Source organism: Sapajus apella, unplaced genomic scaffold (assembly GCF_009761245.1).
Source record: "Sapajus apella isolate SASKATOON/1434 unplaced genomic scaffold, GSC_monkey_1.0 scaffold171, whole genome shotgun sequence".
NCBI lineage: Eukaryota > Metazoa > Chordata > Mammalia > Primates > Cebidae > Sapajus > Sapajus apella.
Genome location: NW_022437111.1, coordinates 1,377,564 through 1,402,301, shown reverse-complemented (window position 1 = coordinate 1,402,301; position 24,738 = coordinate 1,377,564). Strand labels below are relative to the sequence as shown.

The window sequence follows — 24,738 nt, the reverse complement described above, 5'->3', positions numbered from 1 at the left end:
AGGAAGGAAGGAAGGAAGGAAGGAAGGAAGGAAGGAAGGAAGGAAGGGAGGGAGGGAGGGAGGGAGGGAGGGAGGGAGGGAGGGAGGGAGGAAGGAAGGAGAAAGAAAGAAAAAAGAAAGAAAGAAGAAAATAAGTGATGGTGGACTGAAAATAGTCTTGGAAATGTCGAGGAGTAAATGGATTCCAGAGAGATTTAGGAAGTAGAATCTATAGGGCTTGGGGGTTGTTTAAATATGAAGGACAATGATGAGACAGAAAGGAGGGAAAGATGGCTCCTTATTTTGTGTCTCTGTGGATGGCATGTGATCTTCTGAGATAGAAAACAGTGAAGGAGAAACAAGTTCGGTAAAGGTGAGTTTAGGGCCTGTTACATTCAAAGCACCTGTGGAACATCCAGGTGGCCATGTCCAGTTGACAGTCCAGTGCTTGACCATGAACTTCAAGATAGGCTGGATATTTAGCCCCATCAACCTGTAATTGGTAATTGACTCACAGGGTGAGTGAGAAAGGGTGGAGACTGAAAGAGCAGAATTCCTACTCTACTAAGGGTATAGCAGGAGGGCTTTCTCCTATATCCAGCTGTTGATCTTTATAAAACACAATGTAATTCATTATTTCTCTGAATCCTGTACAAGAACTATTCTTAAAAGGCTTACAGAGTGTCATATTGCATACTGGAACCAGAGACCTGCGCAAAAAAAGGGAACCTATCATAAAAAATAAAGAAGAGGCTGGACATGGTGGCTCATGCCTATAATCCTAGCACTTTGGGAGGCCAAGGCAGGTGATCACCTGAGGTCAGGAGTTCAGACCAGCCTAACATGGCGAAACCCCATCTCTACTAAAAACGCAAAATTAACTGGGTGTGGTGGCACATGTCTGTAATCCCAGCTACTCGGGAGGCTGAGGCAGGAGAATTGCTTGAATCCGGAAGGTGGAGGTTGTGGTGAGCCAAGATCGCGCCATTGCACTCCAGCCTGGGCAACAAGAGCAAAACTCCATCTGAAAAAATAATAAAATAATAGTATAAAAACATAAAAACACAATACATTTAAAATAAAAAATAAAGAATAAGTGGTCTTTTTTGACATTTTTGTTTGGTTCCAAGTCAGATTTAAGCTTAAATATGACTCATTCTATATTTTATTTCTTTTTTTTGAGACAGAGTTTCACTCTTGTTATCCAGGCTGGAGTGCAATGGCATGATCTCGGCTCACTGCAGCCTCCACTTCCCAGGTTCAAGTGATTCTTCTGCCTCAGCCTCCCAAGTAGCTGGGATTACAGGTGTGTACCACCATGCCCAGCTAATTTTGATTTTTTTTAAGTAGAGACAGGGTTTCATGATGTTTTTAAGGCTGGTCTTGAACTCCTGACCGCATGCGATCCACCTACCTCAGCTTCCCAAAATACTGGGATTACAGACATGAGTTACTGCACTCGGCCTCATTCTATATCTTCCGTAAGAACTTACATGCTGAATAAAATACCGGTAATATTATTATAACAAAAGGAGCTGCTGCTACTAATAGGCCAACTTTACACCTCATTCACACAGGAGAATGAATGGATTAAAATCCAGCATCAGCACCAGCGGAGGTCTTAGGTTATCAACGGCCTCTTTAAAATTCGACCTCTTATAACCTAACATAGTTCTTCCCAATATGGGCAATTGACATTTCCTGTATTTTACATGAGTGCTGTAAAAATGTGACTCCAAGCCAGGTCTTTTCAATATGCCACCTCTAGGCCCCTCTAAATGGAAATTCTGAACCACCTCAGTCGCAGTAGTCATAACAAGATGGGATTTAGGTTTTGCTGAATCCATTTTGTCTTTCTTTTCTTTTAGAAGGCATCACAGAAGGTCTCTACGTGATGTGGCTTCCAAAGACTCAAGGACCACCCACCTTACAAGTCTGCAGTGAAGAAGGCAGAAATGGAGATTCGAACACCACGTCTTCTATTCTTTCATTAGTCACTCTGTAGACATGTGTCCCCACTGAAGGGAGTGAACTGCTCCAAGGGGGAAAGTTCTGGGAGCCTCCAAACTCCTAGCTGTCTTGTCCCTCACCCTGGAGAGAGGGCAGAACCATGGCATTTTATAGCTGCTGCTGGGTCCTCTTGGCACTCACCTGGCACACCTCTGCCTATGGACCCGACCAGCGAGCCCAAAAGAAAGGGGACATTATCCTTGGGGGACTCTTTCCTATTCATTTTGGAGTAGCAGCCAAAGATCAAGATCTCAAATCAAGGCCGGAGTCTGTGGAATGTATCAGGTAAGAAGAGGGGCCTAATCCACCAGTCTCTTCTCTTCTGAGTGGCTGGAGAAAAGCTACACCAAATGCAACATAATTTTTTCAAACTTTGTTCTCTCTTTTCAAAAATAGTGATTAATTGGTAATCATGCTGAAGCTTATTGCCCCCCATAATCTGCCTTTTTTTTTCCTGAAGACTTCTTTTTAAATAAAATGTCAATTATATTGAGTAGAAAATCCACACATGACCTGTTAAAATACCTAGTGGTCATTTGGTGACCAAGTTATTATCGTTCACCTGGCAGCAGTGTTGCTTAATGGAAGACTAGGTGCCTAGAAGGAAATTTATTGCAGGTCTTGCAAACCTGAGTGGTAAAACCCCCCACTGATCCTACATACTTCAATTGAATGGTAATATCTGAGTGCTGGCTGCCTCACTCTTTTTCTTTTTCTTTCTTTCTCTCTCTTTCTTTCTTTCTCTCTTTCTTTCTTTTTTTTTTTTAAAGGCATTCAAGTTGAAAGAAACCACCACAGTCAGCATGACCCAGGCATCTTTAAAACGTAAAACATAGTCCATTGCATTTTGGAACTACTGCCATTAGAAAGTCTTTTGCATAGGAACGTTATCCCCCATCGCCACTCTCCCCACCCCTCATCCCACCCTACTAAGACAGAATGCATCTAACTCTCTGAATAGATTCTCTCTGCAGCCACTTGAAGAGAGCTATTATATCTCATCAAATATTTTCTTCTCCAAGCCACATAGTCTGTTTTCTCATCCCATGATATGCTTTCCAGACCCTTCATCATCCTGATTGTCTTCATCTGACGCCCCCTAATTTATTGTGACCCTTTTAGAATATAGTCTTCGGGGCGAGGAACATGTCTTTCAAATAGGATCTGACTTCTGCAGAAGACAATCGGACTGTATACCACCGCCCCTATCTACACTGGAGACTATGACTGCCATTCCAAATCTTGACCCATCTTCCAGAGAGACTTGTAACTTCCAGAAGAGATCCAGCACTTTTTCTTGCTCTTCCCAATAGCTGGAAAATGAAAATGAAAACTAGGATGGTTCCAACAAAACTGGATTTCTGTTCATGTTCTAATGAGAGCTAGTAAATTAGATAACATTTTCACACGTTTCTTGTGAATGCAGAAAAACTAAGTGCAGAATTGCACTGATGCTGATGGTATCCTTCATATAACCCATGTGGACAAATGCTCTGTTGTACCCTGCTGCACAGAGCTGTACATGTGCTATGTATATACAGACCTAAGATCAAGCAAAAGCTTTGCCCGAAAATAATATATTTTTGAAATTATGTTAAAGATAATAAAATTAGCTTAGCAGCATAGATGTTTAATGTAAAAAAAAATCTGTAATATCTTATAATAACTTTGTAGGTTTAAAACAAATAAATGAAGGAAACATAAAGAAAATGGTAACCGGGCGCAGTGGCTCAAGCCTGTAATCCCAGCAGTTTGGGAGGCTGAGGCGGGTGGATCACGAGGTCAAGAGATTGAGACCATCCTGGTCAACATGGTGAAACCCCGTCTTTACTAAAAATACAAAACATTAGCTGGGCATGGTGGCGCGTGCCTGTAATCCCAGCTACTTAGGAGGCTGAGGCAGGAGAATTGCCTGAACCCAGGAGGCGGAGGTTGTGGTGAGCCAAGATCGCGCCATTGCACTCCAGCCTGGGTAACAAGAGTGAAACGCCATCTCAAAAAAAAAAAAAAAAAGAAAATGGTAAACAGAAAACGTCACATTTAAAGTTAGACCAGGAGCTTAGAGAACCTAACTATACAATGGAGTGTAAAAGATCATATGTCTCACCTCCTGTCACTGTCACTGAGTTCAAGTAGCGAAACTCACAATATAAAGAAAGAACCTGCAGAGCTGTTTTTTCCTCTAGACACAAATACACTGATTCAGCACATTTATTGAGCCCTCACTCTGAGCAAAGTGCTGGGGAAGTGAAAACTATGTCACTGACCCTATTTCTCTTGTTAACTTGTTAAAATGTTCTTCTTTGAAAAGCAATGCATGTTCACTTTTTTAAGATACAAAGTATAAATAAACCAAAAGCACATAATTTTAAAACTCAACGTTCCACTACCCAGAAATGACCACAGTTGTACACCCCAGAATAACTACTGTCTATGTATAGCCTTCATATGTTTGTTATTTGTTTACAAAAATGGGATTATTCATGTCTGTTTCCCCTTGACCTTCAGGAGTGTCATAGTCTAAATGTATGACTCTGCAATCTGATCTGAGGTTATTTTTAGGCACCCACATATTAATATCCTAATCTATTTATATTTCCCCTGGTCCTTTTCTTGTACGTCTACATATTGCTTTTATTTAAGCACTTCACATCAGCTACTTCAAACTCATTACTGGAGAAGACAGATACAAATTATCCAATGAATTACAAACAGCAATCTTTTATTTTTATTTTTATCATTATTGCTTCCTGTCTCTGTGTGAGGCACCTGATGAAGACTTTGCATAATTATCTCATGTCATCATCTGCACAGCCAACCTATGAGGCAAGTGTCAGCTCCCTTGATTTTTTATTTATTTATTTTAAAATGGAGTCTCACTCTGTCACCCAGGCTGGAGTGCAGTGGTGGAATCTCAGCTCACTGCAACCTCCATCTCCCAGATTCAAGCAATTCTCCTGCCCCGGCCTCCCATGTAGCTGGGATTACAGGCGCCTGACACCACGTCTGGCTAAATTTTGTTATTTTTAGTAGAGACGGGGTTTTGCCATGTTGGCCAGGCTGGTCTCCAACTCTTGACCTCAAGTGATCCGCCTGCCTCAGCCTCCCACAGTGCTGGGATTATAGGCATGAGAGCCACCAGGCCCGTCCTTGTCATCCCCGTTTTAAGAGTGAGGGCTCTGTATAGAGCATGCCATGAAGCCAGAGAGTAGTAATAGTTCAATGATTCAAACCCAGCTTTGCCTGGTCTTTACTCAAGTTGTTGACTAGAAAGCTTCCCATTTTCTTCCACTTCTTCTTTCTTCCAGGTATAATTTCCGCGGGTTTCGCTGGTTACAGGCCATGATATTTGCCATAGAGGAGATAAACAGCAGCCCAGCCCTTCTTCCCAACTTGACGCTGGGATACAGGATATTTGACACTTGCAACACCGTTTCTAAGGCCTTGGAAGCCACCCTGAGTTTTGTCGCTCAAAACAAAATCGATTCTTTGAACCTTGATGAGTTCTGCAACTGCTCAGAGCACATTCCCTCTACGATTGCTGTGGTGGGAGCAACTGGCTCAGGCGTCTCCACGGCAGTGGCCAATCTGCTGGGGCTCTTCTACATTCCCCAGGTACTCGCGCCTTCTCAGATGGGGCCCTGGGAGTAGGGTCAGAAGAAGCAGGCTTGGGGGTGCCATGCCCAATGTCCATGTGGTTTGCTACTTTCCTATCTCTGAAATAAAAGATCTATGATGTAGTTGGTGTGCTGTATCGTGACCATTTGGGATTTCTGAAACTCCAGTGTTCACCAGGTCAATGATACCTTCATTACTCTTCCAAAATTCTTTTAAACGTACCTTGCATAAAACTGTCTTTTTTAAAAAAGAGACATTCAATTATTTATTTCCCACTCTATTCCTTTAGTAAATGCATTTTTTCCTTCTGCTTTTACTAAAGGGAATGAGAGCATGTGAGGTACATCCCACCTCTCAAATCAAAAATATCTGTCCCTAATTCCATTTCCTTAAAAGTCTCTGCTTCTCTACTGTCTAGTTGAAACTTTAGCCCAGAGGGAAGCAGAGCATATTTTCTCACAAAACAGAAACTTAATCATTGTGTTGCACATTCCAGAAATGGAGAAAATTCTATTTCATTCAGCAAATATTTATTGAGTATCTATGTATAAGCAGTCTCCACTTTGCAGGAACTCAGCCTAGGTGGAGAGATGGTTGCATTTTCATATACTAACAGTTTATTGAAGTAAGTGCTTTAATAAACATTCAGTGGTGCATTTTTTCACCAAAAAAAAGATAACAAATGTGAAATGCCATTTTATAACCTTTTTCCCCTCAACACCATAGAGCAAAGCATTTTTCAGTTTAATATTTATAAATCTATGATATCATTTTACAATAGTGAAAAATTGGAAACAACCTAAATGTCTGTGGGTGGGAGAATCAGCTCAATTGTGATACATCCTTATATCAAGCTTGAAATTAAATTATAAATTACACCTTAAATTTATTTTTTTCAATGTTTAATATTTAAAATTCATGAGGATACCTTTGATAAATTTACATTTCTTTGTTGGGAGGCTCCATTTTTTTGGTGACGGCCATTATCTCTTTACATACGTGACGCAAGAGATAGTCTTGTCACCATTTACGGAATCCTTACTTCAGGGAATTAAAGGTGTTTCCCATGGGGAATCCCTGGCTTTGTAACTTTTGTGCCAAAGTGATATGACAAAGACTGTATCAGTAAATGTGCTGCGTGTGTTTAAATTTAGCATATTATGCAGTATTATTTTAGATACACAGTTAAAGTAAGTTATTGTTACCCCATGGCCAACAGGCTAAGACGTCAAGCAAAGAAAGAACATGAAGGGGGCAGGGTGTTAATTCTTTGCGGTTTGGATGAAAGATAAGGTTAAGTTGAATTTATAAAAGTGCTTCGATTATCAATCAAATCAATATAAGTCTATCCACAGTAGGGGTTCTCTGCCATGGCTACCCACTGGAATCACTTGGGGAGTTTTAAAAATACTGATGCCCAAGTCCCACTCCCCAAAGATCATGGTTTAATTGAGCTGAGATGCAGCCTGGATGTCAGGAGGTTTTAAAGCTCCAGAGGTGAGTCTAATGTGCAGCAGGGCTGGGAACCACTGCCCTGCCAGGTTGGGTCAGGGCCCAGGAGTATTTCTCATGCCCGCCACGCCACCAAGTGGATGGAACAAGCAGACCAGCTAGAACAAATTGCAATTGGAACACTTTTCTGAATCATTAGTGAAATTCTCCCCTCTTACAATAAAAAAAGTTTCTAAGGGACACAAAATTGTATTTACTCCACTTTAGAGTTGGTTTTTAAAAACTTGGTAAAAATTATAAATATATTCCTTAAGAGAACATATCCATGAGAAATATTATTTTTTTTTATTTTTATTCCTTTAAAGCCTTTTTGGCCTATTCTTGAAAAGAAAATCAAGAAGCAAGCAATAATGGATGGATTTTTTTTAATGGTAGGTTTTGTATTTGCAAAAATCTGATTCAGAGGCCTGTTATTCGGATCTGCTAACCAAGTTCTCAAAATACAATAAAATCTAAGCAAATTACTTAATTAAACCACCTGCCTCATGAAGTTCTGTGGCATTTCAAGAATAGCTTGTTCTGATGAAGGAAAAAATAATACATTTTATACTATACCTTCTAAAATAAAATCACTTGCCAGAAATAAATGATACTTGTTTTTAGTAAGGTTGGCCTAATTTTTTCACAGACCAATGCCTTTCATGTTTCTAACGTAGACACTTCATTGATAAGAAGAAATACATTGGAAATTTTTATTTAAAAATATTGGACATAGAAAACTAGCTGCTTCAATTGGTGAGAAATGTTAAAAACACATTCTCCCAAATACCTTCAACTTGTTTTCTTAAGAAGTTTAAAATCTCTCAGGAAAAACTAGAGAACACAAGATATGAAGCTACTTCATTTTCTAGAAAAAAGTTTATTTTGTAAAAATGTTTTGTTCTTCAGAAGAAATGATCCCATAACTTGGAACTTCCTAAGTGGTGAGCTGTGATGACAGAGTGCTGTAAATGAGCTAAAGCTGGTCCTCATTTGGATCCCCTCAAGATATGGATCCCCTCAAGCTTTGGGGTGGTCAGATGGGGCCTGGGTGGTCAGAGCACTCCCACCAGGGTTGATCAGCTTCCTCCATTTGCTCCATGTGTTGCCATAATGTGAAAAGAAGCGGGAAAGCTCTGCACTAACAAATGCTTTACGTGATATTTCGCTACTTCTTTAAGCAACAATCTCTTAACATCAAGTGCAAGACTTTCTTCCCTTGGTAGTCCATACTCTTGCTCAGATGCATACGTGGCTATGTCTTAGAGAGTGGAAACGTGTCAAGACAGCTTCTCCAGGGTTCCTATTCAGCCTCTGTAAGATTTTCGAGATCCACATCAAAAGCCTGTCAAGCAGGCTCAATCATCACTTGTAACTGAATAAAGGAGAGGGCTCTGCATGGTGCTTCCCAATAGAAGATTCTTTACAATGCTGCCTTCAAAAGTGGGTCTGGCCAAAAAATCAATCCAACAATAGTGGGATGGAGAGGAAAGGAGGTTTTTTTGAAATTTAATGACATACATCATTGTTATTGTGGTGCAGGGGGATTGAGCCTGATGGTCTAATGGAGGCTAAAAGAAACAGTTCTCAAAAATGACTGCACTTAAGGTTACTTTTTTCTAAAGTACTGGGGTGTGGGGAGGAGAGGGAAAAGGGGGAATAACCAGAGGATGGCAAGAGAGAAATTAGGCAGAAGAAGAAAAGGGAATTCCCTGGGACTCCTCTGAAGAGCCTGAAGTTTATAATCCACAGGGAACATGATTCTTTCCAGAAGTGGATTGTGGGCAAAGTGTTTATTGCAGTAAAGGGAAGTTAAACTGTTCAGATCAGAAGCTGACCCAAGAGGCCAAAGATATGTACATGGATATATTATGACCAGTGAGGCAGCACAGAGGAAGTTAGAGGAAACATGAAATGATGCATGAAGACTCTTCTAGAAAGGCTAAGTACATCCCATTATTGTTGGGTTGATTTTATAGCCAGACCCAATTTTGAAAGCAGCATTGTGAAGAATCATCCACTGGGAATTAGGATGCTCCCTCATAGACCAAAAGGTGCTTAAGTGCTCACGCTGGAGTAGAACAGATGCTGCTTTTCCTCGTCCTTTCATCCTGCACACAGTGAACAGCATAGTTGATAAATGAGACCAAGGCATGCTCAGAAAGCCACCACCACAACAGCCTGGAGGCTCCCTTAGCACCTCCTCCCTCCCTCCCTCCTTCCTTCACTCATTCACTCATTCATTGTGTCCTTGGTTCTCGCCAGGTCAGTTATGCCTCGTCCAGCAGACTCCTTAGCAACAAGAATCAATTCAAGTCCTTCCTCCGAACCATCCCCAATGACGAGCACCAAGCCACCGCCATGGCAGACATCATCGAGTATTTCCGCTGGAATTGGGTGGGCACAATTGCAGCTGATGATGACTACGGGCGGCCGGGCATTGAGAAATTCCGGGAGGAAGCTGAGGAAAGGGACATCTGCATTGACTTCAGTGAACTCATCTCCCAGTACTCTGATGAGGAAGAGATCCAGCAGGTGGTGGAGGTGATTCAGAATTCTACAGCTAAAGTCATCGTGGTTTTCTCCAGTGGCCCTGACCTTGAGCCCCTCATCAAGGAGATTGTCCGGCGCAATATCACAGGCAAGATCTGGCTGGCCAGTGAGGCCTGGGCCAGCTCCTCCCTGATCGCCATGCCTGAGTACTTCCATGTGGTTGGAGGCACCATTGGATTCGCTCTGAAGGCTGGGCAGATCCCAGGGTTCCGGGAATTCCTGAAGAAGGTCCATCCCAGGAAGTCTGTCCACAATGGTTTTGCCAAGGAGTTTTGGGAAGAAACATTTAACTGCCACCTCCAAGAAGGTGCGAAAGGACCTTTACCCATGGACACCTTTTTGAGAGGTCATGAAGAAAGTGGCGGCAGGTTTAGCAACAGCTCGACAGCCTTCCGACCCCTCTGTACAGGGGATGAGAACATCAGCAGTGTCGAGACCCCTTACATAGATTACACACATTTACGGATATCCTACAATGTGTACTTAGCAGTCTACTCCATTGCCCACGCCTTGCAAGATATATATACCTGCTCACCTGGGAGAGGGCTCTTCACCAATGGCTCCTGTGCAGACATCAAGAAAGTTGAGGCGTGGCAGGTGCGTCCTTCACTGAGATAGCAATTTGCTGCATAAGAAAGCAGCGTTGGGCTGCAACTCCAGGCAAGAAAGATAGTAGTTACTGAAAAAGGGTAGTCTTTAAATGAGGCCACTAAATGGAGCTTTGGATTCAAAGTGGCTTTTTAAAATCTTGAGCAACTGATTTGTGAAAAATTGGTAGTAATTTGATTATCTATTTAAAGCCTTGACTCAACTGTTCTATAGTCCAGAGGTTCAGAATACCTAAAGTATGGTCCCTAAAAGTGTTCAAATATCCCAGAACAGATTTAGTAATGAGTGGGGTATTAAGAAGTATTTGTTTAGTACCTATTACATTCCATATACTAAGTGGCATAAAGCTAGTATTATTGTGTTCAGCCACCACTTTAGCCATTACATTACCCACAGCCTATACCAAGCCACCCAGCAGGTCAGCTAAGCATGGCTTAGGACAAAAGCAAATCAAAGGCACAGAAACCCAAAACTCTTTATAAAAAGATTTGATATTGAATGTTTCAAAAAGGAGCACTGAAGTCATTATCACAGAAAAAATCAGAACTTAGGCAGAGTTCCCACATTTGTTTAGTCTTGTTTTGCATTTTTGACTTACACACAGGAGAGACATCATAATCTTTTTCATTTTGTGAGTTTATATCCTAAATAGCTGTTTGGGTCTTGCATATGTGCCTTATTTTTTCAACCAGATCATCTTTTACACTCTTTTTATATTTTCCTTAGTTCCAAACTGACCTGTCAGAGAGATTGCATGACAGTGGAGAGGACAGGGATCCCTTAATTTGAATGGAATGTCCAAGCCTCCAGCTCCCCCATTTCCTGGCTGTGTGATCTTAGGCAAATCGAGGCTCTAAGTCACAGTGTCTCCATCTGTGACACAGACTTAATGTCTAGCCTACCTTCCACCCAAGGTTCTTCTGACTATTAAATGACATGATATATGTGAAAACAGTTTGTAAACTTTCAAGCTCTAAACAGATGTGTGATTATTATAGTAGGATTTCAGTATACCTCTAATTAATCCATCAGTTAGGTTACAAATGATAACTAGAACACCTCTATATACAGAACCCAACCACCACAAACCCTTTGGGAAGGATACCAAGAAGCAAAGAGCATACAACTTGTATCAGTCACTGTAGAGATTCTCATGAAAGACAAGGAGTGACTGTCTAAGTTGGCCAAATGAGCCTGGATCTGCAAATTCCCAGCTCTTCTTGTATGGGAACCTCTCACCCAGCCATTACTGTTAGCGAAAATTTCTAACTTCTGTGGGTTTCCTTCTTCTCACAGAACCCCTACCATGCCAAGATAGAGGTGCTATAATAAAGGTCAAGCAGTCTGAAGTCTTCAGTAGTGATGATGTTAAGGTGTGGGGTTTTAAGTAGCAGAGTAAAGGGACAATCTTTTAGGTGGCTGATATTATCATCTCTTCTTCCTTACCTTTCATGTCCAATGCAAGAAGGACCCAAGCTCTTGAAAAAAACTGCAAGACCAGGATGTGGTTGAAGGGAAATCAGGCTTCAAGGGGGAAACTTGGCAGTTCTACTCTCCAATTACTCCTTTTCCAGATGAGGAAAGAAAATCCAGATGGTCAAAACCAGAGCTTGAACCTGTAAGAAAAAAGCCATGACAGGCTACAGTCACAATTGGGACTTTTAGTTGTATAATAGAAAGCCCTAACCAAATTGGCATAAACAACAAAAAAGAGGAAATGTAGTGGGTTGTGTTACTGAGAACATCAGAAGTGTTCCAGGTACAGCTAGGTATTTTCATCTCATCTTTCTGTTCTTCATTCCCCAGTTAGCAATTTTCAGCATCTGTAGCATCTTGAAACTAGGATCTCCTTGCTCCCCAGGATATCCTGTAAAAGTCCCAGAAACCAAGTTTATTGACCATTCCCAGGTCATGGATTCCTCCTTGATGCTATGAGTCCTCCCAACTACATAAACTTAGAGTAAGAGGGGGGTGAACCTCTAATGGGACATCAGGATGCCATTACCAAAAGGAGGAAGAAATAGGAGGAAAGCAGCCAACATTCAAAATGTCCACTACACAGACACCTCACCCAACCATGGCCCGGGTAAAGATATGTTCTCCTGACTCATACATGGTCTGGCAAAATCCCCCCAGGAGAGAGCACAGATAGGAAAATGGGATCAGAGCTCTAGGGAGGAATAATGGGATATTGGCCAAAATGTCCTGAGTGCTTAGTGTAGGTCTCTTTTGAGCCTCAGGAACACAGGATGCTGGGTGGGCATTCCAGAATTTGAGATCTTGGCCAGGAGATAACTAGCAATTATTCATTCTCATTATTAAGACCTATAATCTAACCCAAGTCTCCAGCTGGAACTCTATGTCTGCCTTCTCTCAGTCCCTCCCCTATAAGCCAGCCTGCATGACACCTCTTCACAAATCACTTATTAATTTTTGGCACAGCATCTTTGCATTGGCCATAGCCCACACCAGAAGGGCCATCAATTTTTATCTCTACTATCATTTTCCACCATGAACATTTAAATCGTTTTCAAAATCCACTTTCCCCTGAAAGCCTTTTCAAACTATACTCCCACAACACACTTTCCGATTATTCTTGCCTCCTCATTTTTGCTGTTTATATACCCAGCTTAAGCTTCCACAGCACTTCAATTGACTGAAATAGACATTTATTAGTTAAAATTCTGGTTATAAGGGTTAATCACAATTTTTTTCTTTTGTGGATCTTTCCCTTCCTCCGCCCAAAAATAAATCAATCAACTCATATGCCTCAAAAGTAGCACTAGCAGGTGATTTATGAGCATACAACTCACTATTGCCACCTGACCTCTTCCTGGAGACCCCCAAGGCCTTCTTACACCCCTTCTCAGCTTGCAAGTCAACCTACCCAAAAAAATATTAAAGATGTTTAAACCATGCCTGTATTGTTCAGCACTATGTGCAGAATACCTGACACTGTAATATTCATAGAGTGAATGAATGAGTGAATAGCAGTCTAGTTGATTTGACCTGTCAATACTACCTAGAGGCCTTTGCAGGGAACTGCTTGAGCCAACAATCCATTCTTGAATCCGTCACTGTGGCCAAGGTATTCTAGGCTCTGTTTGGACAAGCTTTGGTCATGTGCTCACCATCAAGTTTGAATGGAACATCATGGATGTAAGTACGGAGCCACCTTCTTTGTTCTCTCAGGATGATCATGCACAAGGTGTGCTTCCTACTTTCCTGCTTCTCACACCAACACTTTCTAGTCAAGAAACAGGCATGCAACTGTGGTGAGGATAGAAGTCAGATGGAGTTGATCTTCCTAGGAATTGCTGGTACTGCTGGAAGTTGGAGAAGGGGGATAAATTGTGGGGAGAGCCAAAGAAGATGGAAGGGGAATAGGAAAACATGGCTGGGGTTAAAGAAGGGAATAGGACCTGGATCTTCCCCATGCTGTTAGCACAGGAATTGGACAAGAAGCATCAAGTTCATTATCTGTGTGACCTGGCCTTCATTATCTGTGTAAGAGCTGGAAGTCCTAGACCAGAGTCGGGGGTTTCTAGTCTCTAGCGTTCAGTTTAATTCAATCGACGCAACTTAGCATGTGTGCAAAGAGGTGATTCCCATTTATGCTTATAATGGGAAACAGTTTGACTTTAAAATCTTTTAGGGGAAATACCCTAAAAGACTACAAGATGGGAATATTATGGCATAAAATAACATGTTACCTTCTAAGTGTATGCATGTCCTGTATTTGCCCTTCTTTTAGATCTTTGTGTTTTTCTTGGTGGTGTTTTCTTTGTGAGCCTGTAAGTCTCTTTGTGTCTATATGGTATCTCCTATGTTCAGATCTTTTTTGTTGTTTGTATTTTGTTTTTTTGAGACACAGTCTTGCTCTGTCACCTAGGCTGGAGTGCAGCGGCACGATCTCAGCTCACTGCAACCTCCACCTCCTGGGTCCAAGCAACTCTCCTATGTTCAGATCTTTCTACTAGCTTTTTTTTGGTTCTCTTCCCCTTCATTTAATCTTTTTCCTCATATTACTTCCCAAATAAAAAAAATAGGAAGTATTATTACACTGAATAATAATCTCGAGTAAAATTTTATATTACATTTTAAAAGGAACTGTTAGTTCCTTTTAAAAACATTTTTAAAAGCAAAAGAGTGTTCTCTCTGGGACAAATATCTAAATTATCTTTTAACTTATGTTGCTTTTTTGTGGGTCGATGATTATCATTTTAAAAATTCCCTGTCATTGCTCTTAAGGGTGAAATGGTTTTCACCTACATCTCCCCTGTTGTGTGAACTAAAGGCAAGATATTACGCAGAAAATAAAATGTCTAAATGCAAAACTTGCAAGTCAACCTGCCCCCCAAAAATATTAAAGATCTTTAAAGAGGTGACTTAGAGATATGACTTGGTAAATATAACAATTGATTGATTATAAGTGGATAACATACAAATTTTGAGTAGAAAAAATTCCACACTCATGTGATTTTATTTATATACCTACTGTGAGGAAATACTTCAATATAATTCAGGTTAGGATTTGAAGTAAGGAAAAAAGTAAAACGTATCATTTGAGATGAGCCTTGAAGGGTAGATAGGATTTGTGGATATGAAGAAGGATCTGTTCCTTGGAGGAAAGCTCACAAAATGTCCTGCTAAATATGCAAAAGGATACAGACTAAAAAAATAATACAGAGTGTATGATTTCATTTATGCGATATTCTGTCTCTACTAACAGAAAGAAAGCAGATCAGTGGTGGCCTAAGACTTTGAGTGGGTAGAGGTTGGCTTTAAGGGACACACAGAACCTTTTGGGGTGGTGGCAGTGGTAGTTACCAGGCATATACATTTGTCCAAACTCAGAACTCTACACAGTGCATATAAATTATAACTCAAAAAAAATTGATGAAAAAAATAACGTAAAGTCCCCAGGTGGGGAAGTTCTGGCTATGCATGGAGATCAGGGTGTCATTCAGGTTAGACCATTTTCCCAATTATGGCTTCTTGTGTTGCCACAAGCATTGCAGATCTCCACCATTCCATTTTTAAAATACGTCCACTTCCTCAACCTACATATTATACCAGTTAACCTGTTATAACTAGATGTAGACAACTTAATAGATGTCTAATTTCACTCCTGCATGTGAGTAGGTAGTATAGTGTAATGGTTAACAGTTTGGGCTCTCATACCAGACTGAGTTGGTTTAAATTTTAATTGCCACCTAATTGCTTTATGACCTTGGGCAATCACTTAGTGTCCTTGTGCCTCACTTTTCTCTCTCACCTGAGAAATAGAGATCATGAAATGTATAAGCTTATTATGAGGATAACATTAATTAATATGCACAGAGTGCTTAGGATAGTGCCCATATACTATATGTTTAGTAAATATTAGTCTTGAGTATTATTCTTTTGTAGGTGAAGAAGGTAAGACCCAGAGAGGTCAGAGTGATTTTCCTAAAGTCATATATCTAGCTAGTAAGAAAGCCACATCTGTTCCAGGTGATCTGTTCCCTGAAGAGGCCAAGGGAGTTGCTAAAAGAAACAGTTTTGCCCTCTGGGAACCACATGCATTCTAGCTCCTGAGAGGCTGCCAGATCAGCCAGTGGTAGCCAAGTGAAGACACTTGTCCACTGCCTTGAATCCTGGGTGTTCACCAATTATCCTGACACCTCAGTCCTTACACAAAGAGAAAGTATAGTGTACAAATAATTCAGAGCGGACACAACCAACCGGGTTGGAGTATATTAAACATCTCTTTGTCCATCTTGAATATTATTGTATTTTTTTTCCCTGAAACAATGCCTGCTTGGCCAGTAGTGGTTCATCAATAAATGCTTGTTGAATAAACAAATGAATAAAGAGAGAAAATGGGACAAAAATAACCCTGAGAGGACAGTAAGAGAGCACCTAGATAAGGGAGGTCAGTGATCTCAGAGAAGTGGTCAGAAAACTCTCACACAACAAAATAACAGTAATGCTGACTTCATAAACTGGGGCTGAAACTTAGTTCTGCTTTATTATCAACATGAATTACATGAAGGAAAACATGTTTTGGTAAGGATTTTAAGAGTATCAACAGGGGTATTGAGGCATAAAGATCCAGAAACCATTAAATTTTACATTATTCTTATATTTTTAACTTAAGGATGTAGGCCTCCTAAGAATCTTTATCAGGAACAATTTATTAGCCTAATTTGTACTAATCAATATGCCTGAAAGAAGAAAAAAACAACTTTTAAAAAATTATTGTGGCCTTTTTATTTGTTTGCTTGTTTTTGTTTGAGTTTAAAATATAGATCATATTTTCAGTCTTATTCAGCCTGATTCAACCCAGTTGAACTGGTTAGAACTTCCAGTATAATCTTATATAGATATAGTGAAAACAGGCATTCTTGTCTGCTTCTGATCTCAGGGGGAAAGCATTCAGTTTCTCACCACTAAATGTGATGTTAACATTCATAGATCCCCTTTATAGGGTTGAGGAAGATCCCTTTTATTCCTGTATTGCCTAGAGCTTTTATCAGGAATAGGAGTTGGATGTTATCAGTGCTTTTTCTGTATCTATTCAGATAATCATATGGTTTCTCTTTTGGTAGTATGTTAATGTAGTTGAACATCAAACCAAACTTTCATTCCTGGGATTAATCCTACTTAATCATAATATATATTCTTTTTTTACATGTATTTGTGTGTTTGATTTACTAAAATTTGGTTAAGAAATTTTGCTTCTATATTCATGAGGACTAGTGGTCTGTTGTTTTATTTTCTTGTAATATCTTTGTCTGGTTTTGGTGTCTGAGTAATGATGACTTCAGAATGAGTTTGGCAGTATTGACTCCCTTTTGATAAAGTTCTGTAAGACTTTTATAGAATTAGTATTACTTCTTCCTTAAATGTTTGGCAGAACTCATCAGTGAAGCCATCTTGAGTTGGTTTTCTTTGTGGAAATTTTTTTTTTTTTTTTTGAGATGAAGTCCCACTCTGTCACCCAGGATGGGTTAAAGTGGTGCTATCTCAGCTTACTGCAACCTCCGCCTTCCAAGTTCAAGAGATACTTCTGCCTCAGCTTCCCAGGTAGCTGGGATTACAGGCATGTGCCACCACTACCAACTAATTTTTGTATTTTTAATAGAGACGGTGTTTCACCATGTTGGCCAGATTCGTCTTGATCTCTTGCCCTCGTGATCCGCCCACCTCGGCCTCCCAAAGTCCTAGGATTACAGGCATGAGCCACCGTGTCTGGCCGTGTTTAACTTTTTAAGGAACTGACAGACTTTTTTTCCAATGTGGCTGCACCAGTTTACATCCCCACCTGCAGTCTATGGAGAATTCCAAGTTCTCTACATTTTTATTAACCCTTTTTCTTATCTAATCCCATACCTTTTTGATATGAAATCTAGCCTCTTTTTTGCCTTGGCTCTTTACTTATCTACTGTATTTCCCTTTGTTCTCTAGTACATACACAGTTCTTGAGAAATTGATCGCTTTTCTGGTCCCATAACACATCATGTTTATTCCTAATGTGATGTCTTTGCCCATGCTCTCCCATTGTTTTTAACACCTTTCCTCCCTCTGTCCTTTGCCAGCCAAAATATTTACTATGCCTCAAGCCTGCATTGATTATTTCAACCCTTTTTAATTTCTATCTCCTCTGAATTTCTCTGTAGTTAGAGATGATAGCCCATAAGTTAGCAGTTAACTATATTTTATCTTGCACTGTTTACTGCTTCATTGAATATTTATATCTTGTATTTTATCCCCTATTCTATATGAAAACTCCATGAGGATGGGATGATCATATCTTGTAGTTCTGTGGCCCAGTTCATGACAGTGGATATCCTCTAAATATTTCCTGGTTGATTGATTCCAGTCGTATAAAAACCCAGTCTTATATTTATCATGAGTTTTTTAATGAATAGTTATAAACTTTAAGAAAATAATTTTTTATTGTTTCTCCTTTTAAGTTGGGATTATGGTGGAAATCTCCAGCCCGTGTCAACAATAATGAAGAAGACTTGTAGCCAGAGATGAGCTTTTTTGTTTTGTTTTGTTTTGTTTTGTTTTTGAGATGGAGTCTTGCTTTGTCACCCAGGCTGGAGTACAGTGGCAGTATCTCAGCTCACTCCAACCTCCGCCTCTCCGGTTCAAGTGATTTCCCTGCCTCAGCCTCCTGAGTAACTGGGATTACAGGTGCCTGCCACCGTGCCTGGTTAATTTTTTGTATTTCAGTAGACATGGGGTTTCACCATGTTGGCCAGGATGGTCTCAATCTCCGGACCTCGTGATCTGCCCACCTCAGCCTCCCAAAGTGCTGGGATTACAGGTGTGAGCCACTGCGCCCAGCCAGGTTGAGCTTTAAGTCACTTGTCTGTCCAGTCTGACCAGTGTGAAAGATGACCACCTAATTATGAGAAGATCTTGTTCAGTTCCCCTCCCCACTTCTACCCTGATGCCCAGAGAGTTCCACTGCAGAGAACTAGTGGACAAAAGAGAGAAGCAGCTTGTTGCCTGGCATGTTAAGAACTAAGGAATTGAAACCTAAATAGGAAAAAGAAATGTATGCTAACTACTATAGCTTTACCGTTATATATGCATTTTAATGAGGAAGTTATTACTGACCTCTGACAAATATTTGCCATGGACACTGTAAATAATTTATATTGGAGGTGTAGGATGGTGTTACAGAAAAGCCACATTTTAAGCCCCAGCTCCAGCACTTAGTGGCTATATGACTTTTGCAAGTTTCTTGACCTTTCTATGCCTCAGTTTCATTATGCAGAAAATGAAGATAATAATAGTTCTAGTCCACAGAGGTGTTGTGAGGATTAAATGACATAGTGTGTATTAAGTATTAGAACAGCCTGGCACATGGGAAGTACAAGTAAGAGATAGTTTCCTACCTCTTCACTCATCTCATCTCCTGCTACACACACAGGCCTAGCATGGCATTTGGACAGGACAGTGGAAACTATATGATTAGGATGAAACATTTGCATTGACAAGTCATGGTAGGTACATGGGACCAAAGTATGGAGGGCTTTGGAAGCTACCTGGAGAAATTTGAAGCACATTTCATCTGAGTCTTGGTAGGTCCCCAACAGGAAGTTGGAAGGGCATGATTACGGCATGGAAGATAGTTGGCTGTGTCAAAAAGATTCCCAAGTTGCTAGGAGAAAGGTTTCAAGCAATGCAGGAGTGGGGCAGTATTAAAGAGCAGAAGAACTGCATGGCCCTCTGAGGGCAAGAGGATGTGTCAGGACAGGGGTATGTTGGGATAGAGACAAAACGATGTATACCACTCTGGGTAGGAGGAAGTCAGGTCACCCTAAGAGCGAGGGGGGATAGGAAGAGGAGGTGGAGGTTAAAGAAAGAAACACGTCTAGAACACCTCCTCTCCACTGACTGCCTTAAGGCCTCAGTAAAAATGAAGGCAAAAATAAGGTTGTCAATTATCAGAGAAGGTGGGAAGGCTTGGGAGAACACAGTGGGCACAAATCCTTAGTGGGAGTCATTCTCCATCTTTTTTGAGGATGGCTCAGCAGCTCTGGTTGCAGAATCAGGTAGCCAGGGGTGAGGGGTCCCTCTCCTTCATAGGCCTGGGTCAAAAGTCAGGGCAGCGAGGGCCCACCAGGGGAGCAGTGAGGAGGTCCCAGACTGCAGGTTAGGGAAGGTGCCCAAGGTGGTATGCCTGTGAGCATGCATAGTCTGTCATGGACTTTGCCCCCAAGCATATCTTGGAGCTACTTATGGATAAATCCAAGTGACTCCTCTCCTGTATTTAATCTTCCTTACAATAAATAAAAGTTTATTTAAAAATAAAGTCAGTATAGATACAAACGGTTAAGAAGCAGTGTCATCTCTGGATTGGAATGGGACAGGAGAGGTGCTGGCTCAGTCTGCATGTTTGTCATGCACATCAGATTAACGTAGGCTCAGAAAGGCCTACTAATGTCATCCATTAGATGGACCCAGCCCAAACTTTGTCCCACTGTCAGATTAGACATTGGATTTTAGGTGTCTTAAAAACATGATAGCCTTTCCTCAGCTGCCGCCAAGGTACTCGGTCCTTCCGAGGAAGCTAAGGCCGCGTTGGGGTGAGGCCCTGACTTCAACCGGCGACATCCGGCAGCGCCAGCCCCACACTCGCCCACGCCATAGCCTCCGAGCTCACCTGCATCTACTCGGCCCTCATTCTGCACAACAATGAGGTGACTGTCACGGAGGGTAAGATCAATGCCCTCATTAAAGCAGCCGGTATAAATGTTGAACCTTTTCGGCCTGGCTTGTTTGCAAAGGCCCTGGCTAACGTCAACATTGGAAGCCTCATCTGCAATGTAGGGGCTGATGGACCTGCTCCAGCCGCTGGTGCTGCACCAGCAGGAGTTCCTGCCGCCTCCACTGCTACTGCTCCAGCTGAGGAGAAGAAAGTGAAAGCAAAGAAAGAAGAATCCGAGGAGTCTGATGATGACACGAGCTTTGGTCTTTTTGACTAAACCTCTCTTATATAATGTGTTTAATAAAAAGCTGAACTTTAAAAAAAAAAAAGATAAGTGGCCGGGCACAGTGGCTCATGCCTCTAATTCCAGCACTTTGGGAGGCTGAGGCAGGAGTGTCGCTTGAGCCCAGGAGTTCGAGACCAGCCTAGGCAACATCGTGAGGCCCTGCCTCTACAAAAACCAAACAAACAAAATAGCTCAGAATGGGAAAGTGCTGGAGACTCAGGAGGTACAGTGGAAGCTGTGTCTTATACTCTCAGGCTAGTCCCTGCCCTACTCTCACATGGTGCCACAGTGACACAAGGCTGGCCCCACATGAAAGATAAGTGGCTGAGCACCCACTGCCCCTCTTGACTGATGTCAGGAGCATGTGAGGAAGCAGAGGCAGGAGCCCAATGATGCTGCAGTAGAGTATAGCAATTAAGAATGCAGGCTTAGGCCGGGCGCGGTGGCTCACACCTTTAATCCCAGCACTTTGGGAGGCCGAGGCGGGTGGATCACGAGGTCAAGAGATCGAGACCATCCTGGTCAGCATGGTGAAACCCCGTCTCTACTGAAAATACAAAACATTAGCTGGGCATGGTGGCGCATGCCTGTAATCCCAGCTACTCAGGAGGCTGAGGCAGGAGAATTGCCTGAACCCAGGAGGCGGAGGTTGCGGTGAGCCGAGATCGCGCCATTGCACTCCAGCCTGGGTAACAAGAGCGAAACCCCGTTTGAAAAAAAAAAAAAAAAAAAGAATGCAGGCTTATGACCCTGGACGAGATACTTAAGTTTTCTGTGCCTCAGTTTCTCCAGCAATACAATCAGCTTAATACTATTTGTTATGAAGATTCGATTAGATAATGAATATAAAGTACTTAGGGTTGTGCCTCAACGGTAGTCAAGTGACTGATATCTAAACTGTTTAAATGCTAACATGTGATATGTGTTAGTAATTATCATGATGACTTTTTTGTGCAAAGGCTTGCGACATGTAAAACCTTATAAAAATTCAAGGATTTGCTATGGCTCTGACAACAATAATAGCCAGGGCTTCACCCACAGCTTCATCTCTTTCTTCCTTCCACCCCTACTAAGGGTGCTCCTACTAAGGGTTTGTGCACCCCTGTGAATTTTAGCAGCAAAGCTCTTCCACAGCAGCAGGGCCATAGGGAAAGAAAGTGCTGAGAAGAAGAGCTCTCAGCCATTTCTACTCTCCTTCCCCAAAGCCCAGCTCAGAAGATGCCAGGGATGGGATCCAGATTATAAATCCCACCCCTCCTGGGGCACCACCAGGTGATGGCACACCTGCAGAATCTTTGACCTGGCCAGTTGCCAGGTAAGATGTCTCCCATTCCTTTCCCCATCTTCAAGAAGGTGCTTCCTACCCTAATTACAATTGAATAATAATTAAAGCCTGTGGCTTACCGGGGCTGCTGCTAATACATGCAAGTACTTTGGTGTGAATTAGAAAAAGCTGCCTCTTCAAGTCACGTTCCTCCCACTTCATTGGAGCAAGATAGTTTACTGTTCTTGTGCAGGACATAGCCTACCTTATTGGTCGTATGTGGCAGTCGTGTGGCTTGTACTCATTCATCTCTGCTCCTCTTTAGGTCCTGAAGCACCTACGGCACCTCAACTTTACCAACAATATGGGGGAGCAGGTGACCTTTGATGAGTGTGGTGACCTGGTAGGGAACTATTCCATCATCAACTGGCACCTCTCCCCAGAGGATGGCTCCATCATGTTTAAGGAAGTTGGGTATTACAACGTTTATGCCAAGAAGGGAGAAAGACTCTTCATCAACGAGGAGAAAATCCTGTGGAGTGGGTTCTCCAGGGAGGTAGGTCAGAAAAGATGCCTCCACTAGGGGCAGGAAACTGTGCTGGGCTTTGGGAGGGCCATTGGCTTCCCCACTGGACTTCTAAAATAAAGAGTCCACTTCTCTGAACTCTCTGGCCTATGCAATCTTGGGGCTCCCTGTGAAATACATAGTGTTTAGTGTAAAGAGAAGAATCCCCAGAACCTGAGCCCCATGCCTTCCTATGGTATTGAAATAGTTTCATTTTTCACAAATATGACTCCCTAGCTAGTCATAAAGTTTCCTTGGCTAAAACTTTCCCTAACCAGAGCAATACGAGCAAGTGTAAACATTGGTCAAGTCAGTGGCTCTCAACTGAGCCAAGGGAAGGGGAGACAAGTTTTGGAGTGGAGGGGACTGCTTTTGGGTTGTCACAATGTCCAGGAGGCATTAATAGCCTTCAGCACTTGGGATCCAGGGATACTAAGTGTCCAGCATGTGTGGCACAATTTTATATGACAAAGAATTGCCCCCACCCCAATGGCCAGTAACAGCCATTGAGAGACACTGGGGCCCAAAATGGAGCTGGATGTTTTCAACTGAGTCATTTGGTGTTGTCACTACCCTTCATGGCCTGAACAGTTCACACAGAGATAGTTCGCTGTCATCCAGATAGCCCAGGGCTGACCTGTAAACAGAAAGGACAATTTATTCTCCTCCTCTAGGAGACCCATAACAAAGAAGAGGATGCTAGTGTCCCTGAGTATCACTGCATCTAGAAGCCTGTTAATAGCCAGAAGCCCATCCCTCAATCAATATGACTTCTCTGAAGAAAGAGAAATGTGATACACTAGAATGATGGCCATTCGACGATGGTTGTGTCCCAGAATATAGCATGCTGCTGAGAACCCAGGTCCACTGTAGAGCACAGACCCCAGACAGGGCATCCTCTTAACTCTCCCAGGAAGCCTGGATAAGACCCACCACCTTTCTATTTGCATTTGCCTTTTTGTTATCACCTTAGAACATCTTGGGCCACTATTTTTTGAGACGGGGTCTCGCTCTGTTGCTTAGGCTAGAGTGCAGTGGCTCTATCTCAACTCACTGCAGCCTCCACCTCCCAGGTTCAAGCAATTCTCCCACCTCAGCCTCCCGAGTAGCTGGGATTACAGGCACACCACCATGCCTGGCTAACTTTTCTATATTTAGTAGAGATGGAGTTTTACCATGTTGGCCAGGCTGGTCCCAAACTCCTGACCTCAGGTGATCTACCCTCCTCGGCCTCCTAAAGTGCTGGGATTACAGGTGTGAACCACCATGTCCGGCCGTCTTGGGCCACTTTTTAGAACATAACCAAAGATTCGACTTCTTCTTACCAAATGCTTCTTAGATTGACGGGTTTCTGATGAGATGCTATGATTTCACTGTTACCCAAATGTAGGATGGGTTACCCCTGGGAAGGTCTCCTATAGACAGTGAATCTCGTCTACAGTCTGCAGTTTTTAATAACTTCCACCTCAGAGGGTGGATTCTCAATTATAAACATGTCATGACATTTTCCAGATGGAGATTTGGGGGATGTCTGGAGATGTCTGTCCACTAATTATACCTTTGCCTAACTTATGACACATTTTCACTGACCGAAGTCTAAATTGATCAGCTATACTGCCACCTGTTTAACCCTGTTGGATCATCCAGGTTATCTTTCACCCCCATTAATGCATAGAATTGAATTCTCTAATGGTGCGTGCCTCCTCTCCACTCCAACAGGGAACTATTTCCTGTACAGTTCTCCATAACCCTAATGTCCTCTCCCAGGCTATGTACATCATGGGCTTAAACGTTGGTAAACAAATAACACAAGGAATTCTCATAAATTCAATCACTGATGTTCTTGGAATACTTGACAGAGTTATAAGTTAAATCTAATTTTTTCTTAGAAACATTACCTCAACCCTAGCACGCAGTAGATACTCAACAAGTCTTAGAATCTAGTCTGTTATTTTCTGTACTTCTTGTGGAAATAACCATAAGAATACCATCTATATTTAACTATAAATTTTATATTAATGACTACTCAGATTCAAGATGACATTTTCCAGCCTTCTATTCTACTAAGTGTGGCCCCATGACTAAATCCTGGAGAATGGGATGTAAGCGGCAGTGTTGTGGAATGGCTTCCGGGAACCTTCTTTAAGAAA

General features: G+C 41.9%; 1 protein-coding gene and 1 pseudogene across 3 annotated transcripts in view; both read left to right on the top strand.

Moving 5' to 3' along the window:
- CASR (calcium sensing receptor) overlaps positions 1-24,738 on the top strand; it is an 83,846-nt gene that overhangs the window by 51,105 nt on the left and 8,003 nt on the right. For all 3 annotated transcript variants that reach the window (XM_032267747.1, XM_032267746.1, XM_032267745.1), the window contains 4 exons: positions 1,848-2,274; positions 5,298-5,604; positions 9,364-10,248; positions 22,349-22,579. In XM_032267747.1, coding sequence (XP_032123638.1) covers positions 2,090-2,274; positions 5,298-5,604; positions 9,364-10,248; positions 22,349-22,579 — 1,608 coding nt within the window. In that variant the 5' untranslated portion in view covers positions 1,848-2,089. The remainder of the gene's footprint in view (positions 1-1,847; positions 2,275-5,297; positions 5,605-9,363; positions 10,249-22,348; positions 22,580-24,738) is intronic.
- Positions 20,364-20,802, top strand: LOC116542657 (annotated as a pseudogene).